We start from the raw sequence: 23,875 nt of genomic DNA on the forward strand, positions 1-23,875 counted from the left end.
AATTTCTGTCATCATCTCCTAGGATGCTTGCTGGGATTTCATGAGATGCAGATGAGCACTTGAAGGTAATTTAAATTCAAGTGCATGCTTGAGAAAATTATTATTTATAAAAATGAAAGGACTTCTTTTTTATATGTGCTGCCACTTCGAATGACCCAGAATTATTTACACTGCATTATTAGAAATATCACAGTAATCTTAACTGGGGATTGTGTCTCCATCCTTTTCTTCATCTTCCATAATCACCGTTTGTTTTTCTTCTGTAAGCAGCTTAGTGCCTTAAAAACAGAAGGACACACAAATAATAATAAAATTAAAAAAGAAAAAGAGAGAAAAAAGGAGTTGATTTTAAATATTACTTCTTTAGAAAATTTCAGTATAATAAGAATTTTTCATTCCTCTCTAATTTCTTGATTCCAACGTAGTTTTTCAACATCATGGGAGTTACTCATTTATTTTTGGCACACCAGTCTCCTGATACTTAGTGAACTATAACTGGATCACTGCAATTTTATCTAAAATTATCAGGGAATCTTAAATCCAGTCTTTTTCTGCTACCTGCGAAAAGGGATACTGAAGTTTCATATGGGAACCTGTTTGTTACAAGCATTTGGGAAGCTAAAAAAGAGAAGGAGTTTGCATGATGAAATAAATACTGTGATTAATCTATGTGACTGAGTCAGTGTATGTGAACATGTGTATGTTTTCTATATGTATATAGTATTATTATGTAGATTTTGCAAATGCAGATGCCAAAAGGGACAAATGTTAGAATACCCACATGCCAAGTGCTGTCCCCACTGAAGTTATAAAATATCAATAAACTGCAAAAGTAACCAAATGAATGCTAGTGCGAAAACACTCAGGTTGTGGATCATACCTTCCACAAATATCTGTCTCCCTGCTCTTCTGTGTCTTTTTCTCTTTCTTTCTTTTATACTTAAACCACTAAATCCACCCCTTACGGATCTTGAGTCTATGTGATACCAAGGTATCAATTACTGTAACTGCTCTGTTAATTAGAAATGAAATTAATAGAGTGACGAGAGAACAATGCATTAGGTAGAAAATGTTCTTGATCCCTATTTTAACAGATCATGTTGGTTTTGCCTGTTGCACGTAAAAAGCATGTGATCTGTAAGAGATATTTTATGCCCACATTCCTTGGTGTGGAGGTTGACATAGTCTAAAAACAGGATGAGGGTTACCATTGTGTCAAGACCAACAGAGTTGCTCCCTAATTCAGTCTCCTACTGTTTGCTCTCAGTCTGTGCTAACCAGCTGAGTTGTTCTGTCAAAACCCAACCTGTTTTGCTTCCTTCTGCATCGAAAGCCCTCTCACAGAGAAGGCTTTCAGTCCTGACAAGGTCTGAAAATAGAGCAATGCCACACAGGAAGAATTTCTTCAACTTTGGAGTCTTTTCAAGAGGTGATGAATTAATGAAAATATTAACCTATACTGCCCTTCATTTAAGTTAGCTCTTGCTTCATTTATATGCAGTCCTTGTGAACTAGCTGGTTTCAGCGGGACCATGAGATAAACTGGAAAACATGAATGAATATTATTTTGAAACACAAAGGACTTCATTTGTTCAAGCAGCAATTGATTAACCACTATTGTTAACTGCGAAGAATTATGCTGTTTTATGGAGATGGATGTAAATGTTCCCTGTTCAGACTTCTATTCATATAGACAGCTTAGGCAAATACAGACATTTTTTTTACCCCCTGCTGTGTTTGGGATTTGGGTTGTGGTTTTTTTAAGGGGGAGTGGTTTTCTGGGTTGGTTTTTTTTTTTGTTGTTGTTGTTATTTTTCTTCATGGAGCCATTGAGGAATGAGGAAAACATAACTAAAATATGCTTGAAATGTGAAGCTACAGTGGATCATTTGATGAGAGCTAACCTGTTTTGAGCGTAGACTCAGGAATGTGAGCTAAATAAAGCTGTGTGCTTTGTGATCATGTCCACTCTCTTTAAATTACAACATGATGAAGGAAACGTATGTTTATGTAATTCTGATGGTCTGGTTATAGCACCTAAACTAGCTCTTTTAGAGCAGATGCTATAGAGGCAGCTGGAAGGTAGCAGCCAAAGCAGAGGCCCCCAGCTCTCAGCAGGACCCACATCAGCAGTGTGCTAGGTGCTTACCACAATTAACAAGACTACAATACATCGTTATCAATGAACCGTTTTGGTGGCTGATGAACTCCAAAGGTTTTCAGTTCAGTATTCAAAGCTCAGAGGAGGACATAGCCTAGAACTACAGGTTAACCTTCCAGACCATGGACTACCAGCAACTTCAAGGACAGCTACACACCTTTAAAATCAGCCTTTCAATGCAAAATAGTGGAGAGGGGATCCAAATGGGATGTTAAAGCTAGAGTGATTTCTCTGACTGTGGGAGAGAAATGTTTTTCTTTGATACAATGCCTCTGATCACTTGTAGAGAAAGTGTGCTTTACTAAATGCAGTTTGGAAATTTTGGGTTTAAAGGAGTGAGTAGGATGTTGGGTTTGGGGACCATTTGTAAGTCCATTTCTCTCTCTGTACTGATGTAAATCACTTGTCCTCCCTGGCTCTGTTTTCCCAGCTGTGTGCATTATGAAATGCAGCTCATCCAGCAGATCTCTGTTAATACTTGCCAAGAGATGTGACTAAAGAAAGCAGAGTAGAAATACAACATAGTCATGTTCTCCCAACAGAACTTGCAACTACTTACAATTTTTAGCTAGAAACTAGGATCACAGAGGCAATAGAGCTTCTGTTAGGAAGCTCAGGTGTTGACAGAGGTTGCCAGCTTAAATCAACCATTTGCCAGGTGCCACCTAGATCTAAGCCACTCCTCCTGGTTTATAAATCAGTAAACCAGCAAGATGTCACTAGTTCCACCTGATTACCTGCAGGCAGCTCCTGTAGGTGTCCTGGAAGAGTATTGGAGTGCTCCAGTCACATCACTTGCACAGGAAAATGGCAGAAGGTGAGATGAAACTGCTCTGCTTCTACTGCGTCACTCAGATTTTCAGGGGTGTTATCCTGAAGGAGCTACCTTAACTGGTTTTCTAGGGCATGAGAGGGAATGAGTTTGAAACCATGGTTTTACTAGTTATCTCTGATCTGATTAAGAAACCCTAAGCAGCCATATTTCAGAAACTGCAATCCCTTATTTCCATGTGTATTTATTTCCATTCTTGCTCAAACCTACAAGTCTGAAGACCTCTCAGAAATACTTCAGTTAATTGCATATATTACTAAGTGCAGATAGCAATAGAGCATCCCAGAGCAGAGTACAGAGGTTTGGGATGCCCAGACTTAGATATTTAAGCTTAGCCTCCTGCAGGCAACGGTTAGACCATGGATTCCTCCAGACAGTAATGTTCAGATGCTATTGTATCAGCCCTTTTTCTGCACCCATGTTTCCTATTTCAATTGGGTGTTTGCAAGGGGTAACACTTTCTAGTTCTCACTTGGATCACATGCCATACAGTAGATATGTTGATTTGCATCACTTTGTGTGGTCTCTTTGACTTGCTTTTATTTGTGATAGAAAATATCTCTGGCTACGCAAGAAGGAGAGGGACTGTCCTAGAGTGCTTATAACCAGCTGGGCGAAAGTGAGTGAGATAATACAGTTGCCATGTTTTAGCTACGTTTACAACAAAGCTATTTGTGTGGACAGCTGCTTAAAAAGATAATCTAGTAATTAATCTTGTTACTACAAACAATTAAGTGTAGTTTTTTTGAATTGGCACCTGGAAGTGGCTTTTGGGAAGGATCTGAAGGGGACATGTTAGAAATGGGAACAATCCTTATTAGCAGGTCGCAAGGGATACATGTGGCACTGTGTGCTGCTGACTGCAGCACCACTGGTAAAAGGGAGACAGAGACAGAAAGGCCTGCTTATATTTATTTAGTGTACATAGCCCTGATGGGGCTTCTCAGGTCTCCTAGTCTATAATTCAGGTTCTGTTTTGCACCGCAGTTCTGCAAGAGCTGAGTTTGTTTGTGCTCTGTCTGCTACCTGATGGGTTAACCCTGAAAGTAAACAAGTAGTAAATATTGGACCAACCCTCAGACACAATGAGTCACTTTTTCATAGCAAGTCACGGAGCCGCCGCTGGCTAATCACAACCAGCAGAATGCTGTAAATCAGTATGTTTCTTGAAAAGAAAATATGCATCCTTAGAGTAGGGAGGGGGTGGAATTCAGGCATGCAAACACCTAGGCTGCTTTGCCCCTGACACTGGCACAAGTCTGCCACTGGCCGTCAGTCACTCGAAAACAGACCTACAATACAGGGTCTGGAAAAGCTGGCTGCCGGAGAGGCAGAGTCTAGCAGGCTGCTTTGAATCCATGCTGTGTGCTGGAAGGTGGCTTCACCAGTAGGCAAGAAAGTGGCGTTGGAGGGATAATTGAAAACAACTGAAAATTGCATTAATTTATATCATTTTCCCAACAGCAAACGCACATGGTTTGAATTTTGCCACCCTTTTGAAGGTCATTGCATTTTTCCTCCTTTCCTTTCGAATTTTTTGATTACCAAATATTTTAGGGATTATAACATGTTTCTGTTACCATATAACTTGTATTATCATCTTCTTGCATTGAAAATTATTAGAAGTTAAAGAGGAAGTCTTCATGGGAGGCAGAAGAACCTTACTGTGGCTCTTATTTCTCAAGTGCCTACTTGAGGCAGTTAAAGCTAGGGTAGATACCTGAAGTAGTAAGTGACTTGATGCTAATCCAACCAGAGTGTTGCTGAGACAGGTCAAGGAAATAATCCACCCTTGCTGCATCCTCTTAGCTAACAATTGCATTCAAACCAAACAAGAGTCAAGCCTCTCAGCTTCGCTGTCACACGTTTTGTCTTTGATTTCTATAAAACGTGTTTCGCTTTCAGGTTCTCATTCTCTGCATATACCCTGAAGTGCAAAGAACATACTGCATGTTCAAAGGTGCTACAAACAGCTAAAGGCAGATTTTCTAGGGAGTGTTTTTGAACTGACCAAAATAATCTCATCCCTCCTTCAAGGTCCACTAGAAGGGTAGGGTTTAAGTATGATACGCAGGACTAATATTTATTACAAATGGCTTGATAAATTTTGCCTCTGCTTCTGTATCAATCCCTAAAAACCTGATTATTCCCCCCACCCCCTAGATTTATTTGTCATGTGGAATTCCAGGTAATTGGCTGGGTAATTTCCTCCAGCAGATCATTATCAATGCTCTATGCTAAGTATTTTGAAGTGGAACATTTGCAGTTGGCTCAGAAGCTGTATGACAGATTTAATTTCCCCTTGCAAGTAATTGGACAAGGTTTCCAATGACTCACAGCAGCTCTGATGCTGCAAGCCATTGCAATGCTTGACTTCAATGAGCAAATAAAAAATGTATTTTCCTTAGGCAGATCAATATGCAAGGAACTGTTCCCCACACTCCTGCAAACTTAGCCATACTCCTCTCTGCTTTTGGTAGTCTCATGCTGATTAAATGAAAAAAAAAAAATCTTGCACACTTTTATATAAGTCAGTTATGAAGGCTCAGATTCACAAAGAAAGATGTCTACAAATGCAGGTGCCCATTTGGATTGATGAAGCCATTTGCACACCTTATAATTATTAGATGTACAGGAAATTCCATTCAAAGTGTACCTGAAAGTCAGGTGCTTGATATACATTGGCCCTGAGGGACTAAGCTCAGTATCTGCCTCAGGACCTCTTCACTTAGTGTGTCTCACTGCTCATTGGTGCCAGCCCACAGCAGAACTCGCTCATACGAGAGATTCCTAAGGGAACAGTGTTTTCCAGTTTTGGCACCAGTTTTGGATCTGGGGTTTGTTTGCTTTTTGTTCATTCATTTGTTGCTCCATCCTGTGATCTGGAAGGGGCTAGAGCACAGCACAGAAACTTGCACTAGTTCCTGCATCCCTACCTAGCACTAGTAACTACCATTTACACAGCGCTTTGTGCCTTCAAAGACCTTCAGAAATACTGATGAATTGAGGCTCTTCTGTGACAGAGGAATGTGGGAAACACAACAAGTAAAGGGTCTTGGAACCGAAGCTTGGCTAGCTGGCTCCATATGGTCACCAAGCAAATTAGCTGCTGCACTGTGTATTATGGCAGAAGAACAGAACTGTCTTTCAAGTGCTGTTAACGAGAAGTTCATCACAGCTTTGTTTCCTCAATGCATGTCAGAGACTGTGGAGTTAAGGGGACTTTAATCAGGACAGCTTTGCTCTGGGATGTTTGAGGCAGTGTAAGCCGTGTTAGTGCTGGTGACCTAAAATTTTGCACGTGCTCATGTTTGAAAAGCAGGAGAGTAGTTGGCCTTTCACAAAAGCAGAATTAAGTTTGCAAGAGATAATAAAGTGATATAATGTCTTCTCTTACTCCCCCTCTCTTCTATCCCCAGAGTGTGAGCAGGGGGTATGGAAAAGACTTTCCATGAGCTACCGCTGTTATATACTTTGACCAAATAGGTTCAGTACAGCAGGCAGAGCAACCTCCTTCCAGCTCCTTCCCAGCATACCTCCAATATTAGCCACTTTCTGCCGCTTTTTTGGAGCACCTTTACCCAAGTACGTTTCTTACCCATTATCAAGGGTGGGATGTGTATTGCAGGCGTATCTTTTCTTCTGGGCTTTTTCTGCTCCAGTTCAGTGTTCTGAGAGCCTGGACTCACTCTCTCTCTCTGTGGCTTCTCTGTGATACCGTACCTTTTCAACAGATTATCAGAAAAGTCTGAAAGTATGCCTGCAGGCAAGAAAAAAGGGACATGTCACTTAAGCCTTGTTCACATTTAAGAAGTTTGCATCGTGCAACTTTCCCAATGACTGCTCTGAAGTAAGGCTGCATGAACGCATGATCTGTTCTGCATGGTGTACCTACTCTTCAGGTTTTGCAACGGTATAGGTTTCCTCCAAGCTGATTATATCCCATAGGCTATAGACAGTGATGCTATCAGGCCAGCTGGTTTCTGGTTGTACTTAATGCACTAAACAGCCCGTCAGAAATCATGGTAAAGATGAGTGCAATCAATGAACTGCAGAAGCTTAGACATCTTATCAAAGCAGCTTAATCATATGGATGCTCAAGCCTCCGCTTTGGAGCAATGTGACCACACAGAAATGGCCTGTTTTAACTAGTGAAATAATGTTTTCTTTATGATATGGCTACTGCAGGCACAAGATGCAGCTCTCCAGCCTCTGAGCCACTTGCCTAAGAGAGAATTGCTGAGGGGAAGATACATGTGAAAGCTGAACAGAGTCAAGTTCAATATCTGGATTACAAATACTGGAAAATCCCAGCTGCTTGGTTTTGACTTGACAAATAGTTGCAGATACGCAGGGGACCATGCAAGTAGTTACTGGCTAACTCCTCTGTGTATGTGCAGCATGGGAAGAAGAACTCTATGCAGCTGATACAAGAATCATCTCTCTCCCTGGAGAGTACAACAAGGAGGGCTTGTTAACAGAGAGAAGCAACAAACATTGATTCCCGCTTCTGATCTTGGAAGATTGTCAGGTTTCAGTGGCAGTCTCCTGCTCATTCTTCCCTTCTTCCCCCTACCAGGTTGGTGGCATTTGACCTTGCAGCTTCAGAGGTCTGTAGCTGCACAGCAGCAGGAAGCATCCTACCAAGGAGCCACTTTGCTGCTCTGGTGGTTTCTGGCTTCCTGAAACACCTGCCCTTTGCCAGAGTCCCCATAAGCACAAGAGCCCTGAGGTTTCCAGGAGGAACAACCTGCAGCCAGCTTATGGGCTTCTCTGGTGCCCTCCTAGCTTTATCCCTGTTCAGCCTCCTCCTGACCACTGGGTTTCACAAGAAAGTGCAGGGGCTGAACTGGATCCTTTTTGATTTTGGGCCAGATCGAATCGGGACATCTAGCATGGCTCAGCAGCCATACATAAATGCACATCATTTATCACATAAAGGCAGCAAGACTATGAGCTCCAAGGCAGCATCCCAGAGTACACATCGGCTCACCTTGGTATTTCCAGACCCTGTAAGAAAACCCTTCATCTAACAAGGAATTCCTTGGAGAAAATCACCCTCTGCGTGTGCCTGCCTTCCCAGGCGCGCACAGCGTGGAGCTACATTCTTGCCCACATCCCAGGGGATGTAAGTGAATGAGGGGTCCCTGGACCTGAGCCCAGATTCAGTTCCCTCAGCTGAACTGGGATTTTGAAGTCAAGAGCTGTAGTGCTCACCTGTTAGAGGTGGTGGGGTATGCAAAGCTGGTGTATCTTTTCTCCTTGGCTTTTTTTGCTCCTGTTCAGTGTTTTGAGAAGCTGGGATGGTTTTACCTTTCCTTGGTTTCTTTTTGAGGTCACAGCTCTTAATCAGCTGCTCTGAAAGATCTTCTGCAGGGGGGATGAAAGATGAATAGAAATTAAAACTGAAAGGAAATAATAAACCAGATGGTGAAAAGAAAAGCTTTAATAATATGCTTTCCTCCAAGTAAATTAAAATGCCTGTAGAGAAACATCTCCGAAATAGAAAGTCGGCACAAGAGGCCTCTGTGCCATGCTGTGTGGGAGTCAAATGCTTTAGGTGGTCCTTTGCGTTGTAGGTGGTAGACATAAAGCCGAGGGAGAGCGCTGCGGGCAGCTGTGCGGTACGTGGCAGAGGGAAGGCTGCACCATCGTGTGCAGCGGTCCGATGGCCACCCCTGTTTCATCCAGCGCCAGCTGTGTGGGCTGTGTCTTCAAGAACTACAAGGGCGCTTTTGTGAAGGAAGGATTTACGTGTGTTGGGTTGGCCTGAGGTATTGGTAAACTGAGCCAGGGCATTGTGCCTTTCAGCAGCTGGCTGTATTTCCAGAGCCTGGTATTCACTTTTGATTTACATAACATTACACTGGATTTCTGGGTTTCCCTTCAAACAAACCTTGACTCAGATGGTCAGCATGTTTTTTCTGCAAGGCTCTGCATTTCTGGGTGCTTATGCAAGCTGAATATATTGAAGATAGCCTGTCATTAGTGTCATCATGCAAACCAATGCTGTGATTTCTTAAAAGCTGCTTGTCTGGCTTCAGCTGGGTCCCCCGCACCCCTACCCAACCCCTGACAGCAGACTTGGGTGCAATGGGACTTCATTCCAGGCTCTCCCACGCTATTTGAGGCAGCTGTGTGCCTGCAAGCCTGCAGGTAGGCAAGGGAAGGGTGACCTCCAGGTGAAGTCCTTGTAAGATGTGGCATCTTTTTCTGGCCCTCACAGGCTTCCTGCATGGTTCTAATGGGCTCATTTAACCTCCTGCTGCCTCAGTTTCCCAGATGTAGAATGGAACTTGTTCTGTACTTGTTTAAATAAGTAATTCTATGGAACAACTATGTTTGGTATTACCAGCAGTTGTAAAAGTGGTGCCTGTGGCTAGAACTGCCATGTGGCAGAGGCAGAACTAGCATTCCTTGCAGGAATCTTCCTTGCAGGTCAGATAAACAAAGTTTATAAAATTGTGCTCGCCTGCGGTGAGACATTTCTTTTGACAAGCAAGTGAAATTACATTTGTATTTCATTGTCATCACAAGGGTAACAACAAGCAAATAGAGGTGGTTTTTTTTTCTGGTTGCTAAATCTTCATGACAATTTTGTAAGGCGAGAGTGAAGTAATAGCATTTAAAGCAGAGGCGAAGGCCATGAATATGCAAAAAGCATATCTATCAATATGAAGTCTGATATTTAGGAGTGTGGCGGAGCAAAGATGTCTCTGGTACTCTCAGTGCAAAAGTTATGTATGAAATAGTTCAAGAGTGGAAACAGATTGACGATGAAGGAGAAGTATTTAGAAACCTGCCCCAGTGGGGGCAAAGAGGGTGTTTGAAATGTTTTACTGAAATTGCATATGGAAAACATGTTCAGGGAAGGCTCCTCTATATCCTAGCTTTCAGTTTACTGTAGTATAAATGAAGAAACTCCCTTACTTTCTGTACTACGGAAAAGAACAATGACTCTTTTTTCCTTTCTGCTCGTTAACCTCACTCTAGAGCTTCTGCTGATATTTATATGCAGGAAAAATGCTCTTTGCCTTTCCATCTGGCATCAGAAGTATCAGCAGAAGGTGTAATCTATCACGTTTCATGAGGGCTCAGTTGTGTTGCCAGAGGGGAAAAACGGACACTGGACAGGACCTAATGATGTGAAGACAACACCTCTCTCATTACTGCAATGACATCATCTAATAACACTTACCTAAATGGTTACAGTGTGAATCTCGCTTGTCCAGTCTGTCTTCTGGGATATCAAGTGGCTGAACACATTCTGTTGACATCATTGAAACAGGCTTTTCTCCCTCTTTGAAGCTACTACACAAAAAAAAAAAAAAAAAAAAAAAAAAGGTGGGGGGGGTGGAAACAGCCGCATGGCATAAAGCAGACATAGTGGTGTTATGTATCCACTTGCTAGCCAGATCAGGAGAAGTTCTTGCCTTCCAGCTGCTCTCTGTCATGCAGTCTGCTGGCCTGTTTTGCTCATGCATGCTAAGAGATGCATTTATTTGCTGGTTTAGTTACCCATGCAATAGCCCGTTCTTCCACCTACCGTGCTGTAAGCAGCCCACACTAGCGTGGGAGACACAGTCAGTATTCTTCTGTAAAGCCAACGTCTCATACACAAAGTAAATGCTAGAAAGGGGATGTTCTGGTTTTCTTCTCCATTTTTTTTCTCAACTGTAAACTAAGGATTTTATTTGGTATTTATCATACAATCTAAGTAATTATTAATTCTGTTGTCTTAAAAGTTCAGCTCCTCTAAGAGATCTTAGACACTCCTGAAGACTCAGGTGTGAGTGCTGCCCTTGAAGATGGCCAGTGTCCACAGACCCCAAAGCCAGCATGAAGTAGACTTATTCATCACCTTGGTAAGAACATGGGAATCCATTTCACAAAGCTATTCAAGTCTCCGTCTCTCTGGACTGCTGTTTTTGGCTGTTTTACCCCTTTTATTCACAACTGCAGGGGGTTCTGGAGCCCAGCCTCCTCCCTGAGCTCACCCAGCATCCCCCAAGCTGTGATTTGCTCCTGGACTCGCTCACCCTGGGGCCACCCCAGATGCCATTACAGGGAGAAGGAAATTAGACCATTTTTTCACTGCTGAGCATTTATTTCTATGGTTGCTTAGTAGAAACCCGTCAGAATGGCACAGCAATATTAAAGGACAAAACCCTCAATGTGAAGGTGCAGTCTGGGCGATCTGGGTATCCCCCCTCAGCCAGCAAAAGCTTGGGTAGTTTCTCTACTCACAACCTCCGTTCTCAGGGAATAAGAGCAGACTGTGACTTGCTTGTAGAGAGGAGGAAGGCAAGGAAGAGGAAAAAAACCAGGAGACAACTTGAATGGTAGAAGAAAGAAAGAATTGGAAAATGAAGGAAGGAAGGGAAGATGGAGAAGGAAAGATAAAAAAGAAAGGTGAAAGAACAGGCAGTTGGTGGGAAAAAAAGTAAAAAGGAGGATGGGAAAATAGGAGACTGTACTCTGGGAGTTTGTTTTTATCTTGTTGGAGGTAATTACCTTATTATTTCTCTGTAGTGGTTGTCAACAAGAAACAGAATAGTAGGGGGATTAACTTCATTCCTATGACTAAACTTGTACCTATATAAGGAACAACTAATTCTCAAGCAAAATCCAGTCACATAAATATTTGCCAAACAAAACATGAAAGGTCACACCCATAATTGTGCACTGAGCTAATTCTTCAGGGGATGGAAAAACATGTCCTAAACTCCACTGACTTCAAAGTGAGTGGGGCAACACTGGCTGACAGTGATAAAGGTCAGGAATTGACTCATAGCGTACATATGGGATTAACTCCCATACCCGTCTGTATACCAAATTCACAAAAAAATTGTAAAATTCTACAAATTCTTCAATATCTTACTGAATCAGGTTTGCATAAGGGGCTCGGTCTCTGGCTGGTCACTGTAGGACTGTTCCAGTCCAGCTTCACGTCTGCACTGAAGGATTTTGCTGCCTGGAGACTTCATTTGCATTTACAGAAAAAATAACCTTCTGCTTCAGAGGACCCTGCATAAAGAAATCTTTGAATGCACCTTAGCATGGTATGGTTGCTCTGTTTATCCAGTGTATAAATAAGCAATAGCTATGGCTTAAAATGAAGTAGTCGTAGCTTTATTTAAAACAAAAACTTATTATCTGGCCATATGAAGGCTCACACTGCATTTTGTGATTTGAGGGGGAGTGGTTTTCTTCCTCAATGCCACTTGATTTTATTGGATTTGATAAGGGCATGCTGGCTAAATATTATGATTGTAGGGAAAATGTTCTTTTCTGAAGGCTATTCTGTTCATAGTGTCTGAAACTGTATCCAATTTTACTGAAAACTTTCTGGACTTTTTCTGAATAGGTCTTGAGGCAAAAAAGCTGAGGATAGATAGTAAAATCAGTAGTAAATTATAGTGACCAGAAATGCATTGTAAAATATGATTAACTTCAGTTTGATACACTAAGTTGTTTCATTATTTCAACTAATAAAAATTAAACTTTGCAAAGAGACTTAATGTAGGATTGGTATATGCAGATTATGAAAGACATCCTTAATTATTTTTTCTTAATACAGTAGTTTGAAAAATAGTATTCTAAAATAAATCTCTTGGATACATCTTCAGATTTTCATAGCCACAGATGCCAAGCCCTTGACGTCTTCAGTGCTTTAAAGTTCAGCTTTACAGCCTAACTTTTGACAACCTCCCCCCTCCCCCATTTATTATTTTTTTTTTCCTGCAGCCAGGGAAATCACCTTGCTTACAAAAGTGTTTCCACACTGCACGTTGTGACAGTCTATGCGACAAAAGAATAAAAGGAGAAAGATTAGCAAAATGTACCAGGAGTTTTGGTATCTTGGGTGTATATACATTGCATACGATGTGCGAACCAGTGAGTGCTGTTACACCCTGTGGCTGTGCATTACATACAGAGCTCTCTTTCAGAGAGGTGATGTATGTGAGCATTGTAATGGTGCTTTCCCAAACCACCAAAATCAATTCCTGACCCTAAAGAAACAGATTCCCCGGTAACATTTCACATGGGGAGAAGGAAGACTGCTATGGCAACTGTATGAAGCCATTAATATGCCTTTACAAATGGAAGTGCCTTGTTGGATTTTGTGTGTCAAGTGCAACTTTTTTTTTTTTTTTTCCTAGCAGCTTTTGTGCTGGCATGGTTTGCACTCTGCTGCCATCAGTCACCTTGGTTAGTTGATGCTTGCTATTTATGTGATGGACTAAGGTGGGTTTTTTTCATGTGCTCTATTATATTTTTTGACATAATGATCCATGTTGACCCTTTGTGCAACTGTAATGGTTGCAGTGGAGCTCTAAATCACGCTCAGCAGGAGCCACTTCCTGAAATGCATATAGATTTTTCCATATGAGTTGGGATTCAATACTCATTTAGCCTGAGACTTTGGTACAATGCAGCTAGGCTGTACCACCCTGCTGCAGAGAGAGGTGCCTAAAGGAATCGCCTCAAGGTTCTTCTGGGAAAAGGCAGAGCTGATAGAGATACCTTAAATGCTTCCCTGAAAGGTGAGACAAATTCTGGCTTTACCTACAGTTTTGCATTTGCTTCTGGTAAAAACATTTGATAGGATTGACTCTGCTGACAGCGAAGAGCAAGGAATGATGAGGCAGATTGAAAAGTGCAGGTATGTGTAAAAGCTACTTTAGCCTCATGTGGATGAGCTTTCATGCTGAGTCACTTCATGTAACAGCAGGACTCTTTTGGGCATACACACTTGTAAGAGATGGTAATTCAGATGACAAATATCTGAACTTTTCACTTTCTAGTTAGCAGCTTTGGATTTCTAGGTAGCTTAAAGTCGCTATCTTATCCCTCCCCTCCAAATTCTCAGTTGTTGTATTTGCTTGACTAAGGTGCCCAAACAAAGCTATCCAGAGAAAGATGTACAGCTCCTACCACTCACTAACAGTTTTCAAACACATGCAAATAATAGGATTCCTTTCTTTGCTTAAATTGTGGGTCTCCATCAAAAAGTCCAATGCAACCAGTTCCAGACTTCAATTAGGTAAAAATATTTTGCCTAAGAGTTGGACAAATAAACCAAGTTTGGTTTACTATTTTAACGTGCAGTTGGTTTAACGTATATATTTGTCACAAGTAATCAGGCCGGAGCACAGGGAATACTCAGCAAAGCTACTCTCACATATTTCCTCCAAAATGATGTAGATCTTTTGAAACAATCTGAACATGTGACATTTAAGCCAACTTAAAATGAAATCTCATGAGAAAAACCTACCTTGTAAGATAGAAAACTAAAGCTTTGAGAACAAAACCAAAGACCTGGGTGTTTTCCAGTTGATCCTGAGCTAGGCACAGAAACAGCTTTGGGTAGGAGAAAGTTAAATCTCCATTTCTTGCCTCTCCTAGGATTTGATCTCCTAGGATCTGTGCAGCTACATGGAGATCAGGTACCTATGGATAGTTGTACCCAGTCTCAAGGGACAATGCAGTTCTCAGATGAGTCATCAGTAGGTGATCTTATTTACCTATAAGATGGAGAAACAAATTTCTGAGCTGCATGGAAAAACATGCACTAGTTTGCAGGACAGGCATACTCGCTAAAGAAACCATTGGCATGTTGACAGAGTTGTTACATAAATAAAGTACTCTTGAGAGCATCCTTGTTGGGTGGCACCAGGCAATCTGCATTTAACTATTTATTTTGGTAGGTTGCTAAGAATGGTGCTACAGAAGCGTGTATAACACTACATACCTATTTTCTGCCGGTCCCAGAGCACCCCGTAAGAACATGGTTTTACCATGAGCCAAGAGAAGGAGAGTTCAAGAGCAGAAATGGAGGCAGCTGAGGCCCTGGGGTGGGACAGCATGCACACATGTTTGTCCACATTCCTGTAGGCAGGGCCTTGCTGCTGCTGATGCACTCAACATTTGGGAATGGGAATGACTGGTTATAACTTACAGTGTGCTGCCCCATGCTGACAGGAGGTGGAGGATGGACCACAACAGCTACAGTCCAACCTGCACTGAAGGCAGCACTTCACTGCCCTGCCCAAAGAGCTGCTCAGGCATCAGGGTTTGCCCTTTAAGGCTGGTGTGTCTCCTCCCACTGCACCCACACTTATGGGCTCCTGGTAGGTTTTGATTATTACATTATTTTTAATTGCTTTGTCCCATTCTGGCTGGTTGCAGCAAGCACCTGAGCAAGGAGGGACCGGCAGGCTCCCAGCATCCTTACCTGCTCTGCTCCCGGAGCCTATGTGGGAGGCAAAGACAGACCTGTACTTCCTCCTGCCACGCGTCCTCTGCAGGCACCTATAGGGTGAGCAGGCCACTTATTTGCATTGTCATTTACAGATATGTAAAGAAGAAATAAGATACTACAATCTGAATATAATCATCTTGCACCCACCTACCCAACACAGAGCTCATCTGAAACAGCCCAGGGGCCCAGGGGAGAGGTACCACTCCTGGCTGCATTTGGCTCCTTCCACTCGCACTCAGCAGGCAGCCTTGGCGCCTTTACCAGCAAATACCCACCTTCATCCATACACCGGCCCTATCCTAGCCCTGTTACAACTGCTTTCTGGACAAATCTTGTCAATAAGCAAGGCAACCTGTCTCCTGCAGTCAGAGTAGGAAATAGGTGCCCTAAAAGTAGGTCTGGGTGTTCCTGCTTTGCATTTCAAACTTTTTATTACAAGTTTTACTATATCAGGGTGACATCTTCCTGAGCACAGAAGACAGTTTCATGCTACTGCACAGAGTTTCTTCTTCAGTTATTTGGGCACTAGGCTGCTCACTCCAAGCATTCTTATCAGATTAGCCTGATTTTTGTTTTTCTAGAGTATACTTTAGGAAACACTTAGGTATTTTAAAGTCTTATCCAGGTGCTTCCCTCCACTAAAACTTTTGCTACCAATAACTGTGTGGATGTAGACAGAAACACCACAGAACGGTCTGGGAGCAGTTTCCTCTCACAGACAGTGTGTTTGTGGGGGCTAGTTCAACACCCCAGCTGGGCTGCGGACTGATTCCCACTATCTCCTATAAACTTGTGGAAAAAAAAGAAAAAAAGAGAAAAAAAACCAACAGTCAAACTTTGACTGATGGGAAAAAATGGAAGATACAGCTGCAGAGGTTCTGGTCACAAATGTTTTGTCTTTGGAAGTAATAAAAAATACAAAGTCTTAATTATTTCCTTGAGGTACAAACTAACCTTTGCAAGTGCCGACCCTTTGTAGTGGGATAAGAAGTCCTGATACCAGTTCCCACTCTGCTGGCTTGTATGATCTGCTTGTGAATTGTCGCAGTGGTTAAAGTTAGTTGAAGCAGTTGTCTCTAAAGCAAGCTCCAGCCCACGACCCCCAGCCATGCATTCCAGCCTCAGCACGGTCACACCCCAACTTTCCCCTGCGTGGGACCATCCCCAGCCCACTCCCCACAGACTGGGGACCGCGGCTTTCCTGCGGGTGACACAGGCGATGTGCCTTGCTGGTAGTGGCTGCGAAAGGAAAGGGGGAGGAAAAGAGAAAAAGGCAAAGAAAAGAGCAAAGCAAGGAGCCACCCAGGCGGGAGAAGGCGGGTGGATGAAGTACTTACGAAGCGGTGCGAGGCGGCGGGACTGGCCGGAATGGGACCGGGCTGCGCTGGGGCTGCGGCGGATGCTCCCGCCCGCCTTATCTAGGGAGCGGCGGGAGCCGTCACTATGGCAACGCCGCTCTCAGGCGTCCTCCGGGGGGCTGGGGAACAGCATCACAGCATCACTGCTCCCCTGCCCCGCCGCAGGCCTCTTTCCTTCCTCTTCCACCGGTTGCTGAGGCCGAAGGAAAGGGAACAGGGTGGGGAAGACCGGCAGCGCCTCAAGGCGAAGGCATCTTTCCTGCCAGATGACCAAGAGCTGCAAAAGCTGCTGCTTCCAGAGAAGCAGGGGAGGATGCAAAATCTTTGGCGCGGAAAACCAAAAGGCGAGCTGCAGCCGCCGTGTCAAGAGGCGCAGAGAAAATGGCAAGGGGAGGGAGCGAGGCTGATGCTGTCTGGGACCCAGGGGAGTGCTGAGGATAAAAGTGGAGCAAGGAGGCAGGGCACGTGTCTAGAAGCAGCACCATAAGCACTAAAACCGATGGACACCATCTCTGGCGCTGAGGTTCAGTGATGACTGCAGCGTTTGTGTATCTGGCCACAACTAGTTACACAAGCGTGGCATTCACAGGGCCGGGCAAGGAGTCTTCTGTGGCTGCCAGCTGTTTGCCAGTAGGGATTGGTCTCTCCCAGTTTAGCCCATGCCTTCGGATGGAGCTGTTATTTCAACTGAGGGAAAAACATACAAACATGCCTGATGCTGGAAAAGCTCTGGGGGAAACGTTCAGTAGTAGGACAGTGAACTGCCCCTCTCTTAGCATTCATTTGCAGCAAAAATGCTTGTCTGTGTATTAAAACACCTTTAAAACCTCTGGCTGCTCACAGTTGCGGTTACTGGTCGTCTTTTTCCCCACTCAGCCGCTGCAATTCAACAGCACCAGCATGCACTGCATACTTTAAATTAGTCAAGGTTTCCTTTGTAAATAATACATTGTACAGAAGGCCTAAAGGGGTGAAGTGTTAATTGCCAGCCCTGCAAACTGTGCGGCACCCTTGGATCCTGTGTGCTTCAGGTGTGGTTCTGCAAAGTGCCAAGCTTGTTAAATGCTCTAAAGGCACCACCTGGAAGAGCTGGGAGCTTTCCCCATTGATGTCTGGGAGAGATAAGCACATTCCTTACCTTGCAGAGCATCAGTTGTGTGTGTTTCAGTGTCTTGGAGACCTGTCTTTAAAAATACATGCTTACATTGCTCTGGAAAAAATGGAGCATAGGGGCCTAAGTAAAGAACACTAAGAATTTTGTTGGCAAGATTAAGGTTTCTAAAAGAAAAAATAAATAAAAAAACCCAAACAAACCCCAAACTCCTCCAAACCACACAACCCCCAAAATGCCAATAAAAGATCAGGTTTTATGAGCTGCCTGTTTCCATATAACTTTCGTTTTACTTTCAACATTGTCAAGACCTCCTCTTTGCAGTGACTTTTAACAGAGCCCTCTATTTTTACACTGAAATGCCTTTTACTTAGAAACTTAAGTAATTTCATATTCTCCTATGAACTCAGAAAAGTCAGAATAAGACCACTAAAGAATAGGCTTATGAAACAAAATGCTCAAATCAGAAACGTGTTTCAAAACTCAGCTCAAGATTGCCCTTTAATATTTCAATTGTCCTGATTGAAAAATTCAGTCATTTATAGCACTGGAAAAATTCCCTGAGGATGAGAAAATAATTTCCTGTTCTACCCACCAGATCTCAAGGATGCTTTGGGAATATTACAGGATAGCTTTACTCACAAGGAAAGTGGCCTGTCACGCTCACCAAGAACACACATCCAACCCTAGTTACCTCTTACATGCGTCAGGTACGGCCCGACGTCACGGAACCGTTTTACTGCAGTGGAAGATTGATCCCAGCCTTTCCAGAGGGGCTGTTGCATTACCAGTGTGATGGAGGATTTACTCCCAAATCTGATCTTTTAAATGTTTACAGTTGTCCTGCTTGTAAGAGGGTTGGGACTCCTGCCAGCTCTATAATCCTTCCTGTTCAGTTATTTCACAAACACAGCCTGGAAAATAGTCTGAGTCTGTAATAAATCTGCACTTTAACCCCCTTCCCTCGTATGCAAGTATTCCCTTCAGCACTTGGGGAACTACTCATGTAATTAAAGATAAGCACATGTATAAAACTTTCCAGGCTAGTGCTTTAGAAGACAGGCAATGCAGCTTTGACAGATGGGAAAGGAGGAGACGATCTAATAGGAACCAGATAGATACACAAATACATATACATACATATTCATTTGGTCACCTTATAAATGTTGTCATAGGTATAAAACAGACTGTGATTGATTAAATAAGTTACTTTGCAGCCAGAGCAGTTTGATCAGTAGATCAATGTGCAGTGTTGTGTTTTTGTATCGAACAGGCTGCTTGATGTACAGTCAACACTTGCTGGTTAATGTGGTTTCCCTTTACATTGTAGAGGTTAAAAGTGCAATAGATTGAAACCTGCACTCAATGCGCCAACTTCTCGGGCAAATTGTTACAAACATTACATTTGCCTTTATATCTAAAAGAATATGCATATAAGGGCATAAGCTGCATTTATCACAGACTCAAACATAGAGATAACTCACGTTTTTTTAAACAGAAGGCTTACTTCAGGAAAATCATTGCCACATCCTGAAAGGCAGCACACTTGTCCTGGGTCCAAGAGGGAAACAATCTGTATTTTCTGTACTGCTGAGTGTAGCCTTCGAGGCTGGAGCAGTCTCTAAGGCCCAGAGGAGTCTGGGGTTTGTATCTACCCTGACAGATGGCTCTCATGCAAACGTCCTTCCTGCTGCCCCTGCAAAGGTTAGGGGGATTATGAAGGAGTCCTAAAAGGTTGGAAGAAAATAGCCCCATTTAGAGTGGCAAGGGGAGTTTCTGTGGCAAGAGTCACAGCATCATGACAAGACTCTTTTTGCAAAGCCAAGGGAAAAGAGTATCACACTAAGTTGACATGAAAATGATTGTAGATTACCCTGTGCTTTTACATTTACATAGATAATTTAACATTTTCTGTTGTATTTAGTCTATAACCAAGTCTTCCTGCTTACTTCAGGAGGAGTAAGCCAGAAGAAAGCAAGGAAAGAAAAAGATGTGGCTTTAAATGAGGGAGAAAAGTTTTCAAGTTTGGTGCTCCTAAAGACTCCGGTCCACGTTTTTTGTCAATCTTCACATCAGGGGGCTTTGCAGAGGTTACTTTTAGGGAAAGACAGATGTAAAAATCCAGCAAATGGCAGATGGTAGTGGAAAACTATATTCCAGGGAGACGTGGGACAAAGCAGTAGCAGATGACCTCTGGCCTGTGTAACTTGTGCTTCTCCTTAAATGCATCACTGTTATGCAGCACGGAGCAAGGTGGGAGCCAGGCTGGGGTGAAAGCTGCCCTTCACCTCTGAGAGAAGTCTCTTTCCTTCCCTTTCAAGGTACATTAGATCTGTCATGTTGCTCCTTTTCCTGCAGCCCCACTGCCACTCCTCACCCTACCCTCTAACTCCTTGGCTTAGTGAATTAGGTGCCAAACTTGTGTCTTCCCAAGCATTTAACACACAGGGTCTTTCTACTAAACCACCACAGACTCTACAAGATTACAGCATTTGCAACTATGCACCTGAGCATTATATTGTCAACTATCATCACAACCCTCCTGTGCTTATAGCTTAAAATATTGAACAGCTTCTAACACACCGCTGTCTTTGCTCTCCTTTCTAACGCCCTCCACACTGTCTGCTTTGTTTTACTAGGCTGCGAACCTGGGAAGAAAACAACTTCTCTGGCTGGAAACAGAACGCATAGGTGTGAGAAACACCAGTGCCTGCAACACACGCTTATCTCTCAGACTAGGGACAGAGACTTATTAGCAAACTCAGGCTGTGCCTGTCTGTGCCTCGCAGCAGGATGGCAAAGAGATGTAGACATCTCAGACCTGAGTTCAGTGTCTGTGAACATTCCCGACAGAGGATATTTCAGCATGTGTTATCCAGTAAACACTGTATTAAAAGCGGAATAAACCAGGTTTGATTGAAATCAGACCAAAAGTCTTTCAACCCAGGTCATGAAACCCAGAAGAAAAGAGCAGAGCCATCTGCATGGGAGGGTTTTCAAAGAAATTCAGGGAGGGTGAATACTGCCTCTTCTCAACTTCCCTGGGAATTTCCAGTTTTCAGCAAATATCTTGAAACATCCTACTCACCCTTTGTTCTTCATGTTATAGCAAACCATGGACTCTTTACCAGGAACTTCCAGTTTGTGGCTGGCTCAGATCTTGGAGGGGGACCTGGGCAGAGGTGCTGACTTGTCCAGCATTCCTCAGTCAGTGGCAAACCATGAGCTGCATCTCCGGCATTTCTTAGCACCTCCTTTCTGTAGGAAAAGGGAAGAACATATCTTTCCATATCCTGAGGGTTTGTTGTTGTTTTGTTTGTTGTTTTTTTTTCTTTTGACTGTACAAAGGAAAATAAACCTAATTTTCAGTACTTATAGTCCTGAAAAAAATCAGTAGAGAAAAAACTGTAACAGAGTAATTGAAGCTGGGTAGAGAAGGCAGAGGATGGGAGTTCAAGGAAGCAGTCTTCTACATGCCACATCTTTACTACTTCATTCTGGGTGTCACCATTGACTGATGTCTAATGTAAATCCTTACCTGGTCACGCAGCTGGCCCAGTCAGAGCCCTGATGGTTGGCATGTGATGATGGCAGGCTCAGGACTGCTGTTTTCTTATCCGGATATGCTTTTGAAGAAAACAGTTGGGTTTGTGGTTTTATATACACACACACACACACACAGAATATATATACATGCTGTGGTTATTGTAATTTGTAATTCTAGGGATTTTGAGAAAATATTTCTACTTGCACAATTAAGGAGCTACAATAAAGGTGTTAAAGAGCCCTATATTTTGTTGACCAGTGAAGCAAATCAAAACACCTCCCAGTCCACTTATGAGCAGCTTATTTGAACACCGCTGTCCTTAACAGCTTGGTCTAAAGATCCCTACAAAGCATTTCTATATTGTGTTGTTGAGAGAAGGTGTCAGAGTTGGAGCACTCCAGCCTCCTGCAGCGTACAAGGATTTTTTGCAGCCCACCGATAGCTGCCTGGTTTGTAGCCCTGCCTCCTGAGGATTGTATCTGTGCTGAAGGGCAGAGGGGAAATAAGGGGATGTTGCATCCCATGAACCTGAGAAATCTCAGGTTGCCCAGAGGATAGCAGTGGTGCTGCACCAGTGGCAGCAGTCGTGCACGGCTTTTGCCCTTGTCTTCATCCAACATCCCTCAAATTTCAGATTACTGATGCAGCCCATACAACAAAATGAAGGGAAGGAGGAAGGAAGCGTGCTAATGATCCTTGCTTGGTTGCTATTGCTAAACAGATTACTGCCTGATATTCAGAGCAGGATGGTGTCCTTTGTCTGGGATGATCTCTTCCATTATAGGTGATGGTACAAAGAAAGTCACACAAAATATTTCAAAGGCAGAAAAGAAACAATACCACCCCTCCACTGGTTGGAATTTGTAGAAGCAGCTCTGCTTCCATTGAAACCAAGTCTAAAATTCCCCTTAATTTCAGTGCCTGCACTTCAAGTTTGCAATTCTAATACCAAAAAGGTGTATTAGTCATTAGCATTTTATCCATTCTTCCTATAACGTCAATAGAGCTGAGCCCAGCTGAAGGTTTGGCAGCAGGCTGCTGAACACCGAGCCCAGCATGGGCACATTACATTTCATTCATTAGAGACATATAAACTTTGCTTCATGTGGGATTTGTGTAAATACTTGCACAGATTCCTTATCTGCAGAAGCTTGCTGCTAGCAAGTTGTTAAGCTCATTAACAGGGCAGAAGGAAGATTGTGATCCTATAATTTCCAGTTCAATTATTATAGAGTGCACAACATCCAAATTCTACTGCAGTCCAAGGCAAAACTCCCGCTGGTTTAATGGGGCCAAGATGGCACAAAGTTAATTTCCCAACACAACATTAAGAAGTGGAAACTCTCCCAAAAGTGTGACTTCAATGGAGTCCGGACCTCGGGAGATGAAACTCTCTGTTGTCTCAGAAAGGCAAATTTTGTACCTTACCAGAAAAATGTTTCTAATGAGGCAGCCATTAGAATAAGGAGCATTGCCATGATACACAGAAAATGTGCTAGATTAATTAGCTAATGCAAGACAATTGTGCTAGATTAATTAGCTAATGCAAGACAATTTCTGTTGGGCATGTAGAGTTTTGACATCACCAGAATGAACTGGGCAGCTTCTCTTGCCTCAAGGGTAATCATATATTCACATTCAGCACTGCTGTTTCGGCCCACACAGTACTGGGGAAACGCCTTCTCTGAAGCCACATCGTAGTGAAAAGCCATCATCTGGGTTAAGTGAGGGGAACAGCGCCCGGGTGATGTCACAGAGAGGACCTCGGCGAAGCTGGTATGCGGTGGGCAGCATCTATTTCAGTTAGATGAATAAAGACTGCTTGGGTTCAAGCGGTGTCCAACCAGTCAAGCGCCTCTTTGCCTGTAGCTTAATTACATGCCCATTCTTTGGTAGGTTTCCTACTTATCAGTAATGAAACATCAGAACAATAATTGCTAATATCAGGAAATTTTGCAGAGGCAGGCGAGAGCTGCCTCTCTTTTCTAATGGTCCAGTGAGACCACAGAGGGCTTCTTTTTGTTCAGCAGGGCCAGGAAATTATTAACATAATACATGACAGAAAAGGCAGACAGATCTTCCAACAAGTGAGTTTTGAAAACAAGTTGAACTGAACTCTCTTTTCATTATATGAATTGTCATCTGCCAAAGGTATGACGCATGTTTAAACCAAACACCGTGAGCTTCCAGCTGCAAGCAAACCTCCGTGAGGATCTTGCGGAAGGGTAATAGCAGGGCGCCCACTTTCTACAGTCACTGTCACAAATGCTCCTATGCATGTGAAAAGAGGACCAGAGATCTTGTGAAAGCAGCAGTATGGGTCCCTGCTGAAGGTGTTCTGGTGACAGTAAATCCAGCCTTCCACTTCACCCTCTGGATGCACTTACAACCCAATATAAAAGCTGCAGATGCGTACCTGTAAAGCCAGGAGAGAGAAGAGCCTCCACTTCTTCCCTGCTCCCCCTCCAAGGCACCCTCCTCAGGAGCAGTATTTTTATGGCTTCCCTGTTAGAGCAGCAGGGAGAGGAGGTGATGGTGGTGGGAAGATGCAGGGAAGGAAGGGTGGGCATAGTGCAGTCTGTGTTCCAATTAATTTCTAAT

General features: G+C 43.2%; 1 protein-coding gene and 1 long non-coding RNA gene across 2 annotated transcripts in view; one reads left to right on the forward strand and one right to left on the reverse strand.

Moving 5' to 3' along the window:
• Positions 1–23,875, forward strand: part of LOC130148306 (uncharacterized) — a 37,428-nt gene that overhangs the window by 2,979 nt on the left and 10,574 nt on the right. The gene's annotated exons all lie outside the window — the stretch shown is intronic.
• On the reverse strand, positions 103–16,737 carry PPP1R17 (protein phosphatase 1 regulatory subunit 17). The gene is made up of 5 exons (XM_056336749.1): positions 16,596–16,737; positions 10,192–10,304; positions 8,211–8,363; positions 6,592–6,753; positions 103–278 (listed from the first exon to the last, which is right to left on the reverse strand). The coding sequence occupies exons 2-5, from the start codon at positions 10,271–10,273 to the stop codon at positions 199–201; spliced, it is 477 nt and encodes a 158-aa protein (XP_056192724.1). The 5' UTR covers positions 10,274–10,304; positions 16,596–16,737; the 3' UTR covers positions 103–198.

This window comes from Falco biarmicus, chromosome 4 (assembly GCF_023638135.1).
Source record: "Falco biarmicus isolate bFalBia1 chromosome 4, bFalBia1.pri, whole genome shotgun sequence".
Lineage (NCBI taxonomy): Eukaryota > Metazoa > Chordata > Aves > Falconiformes > Falconidae > Falco > Falco biarmicus.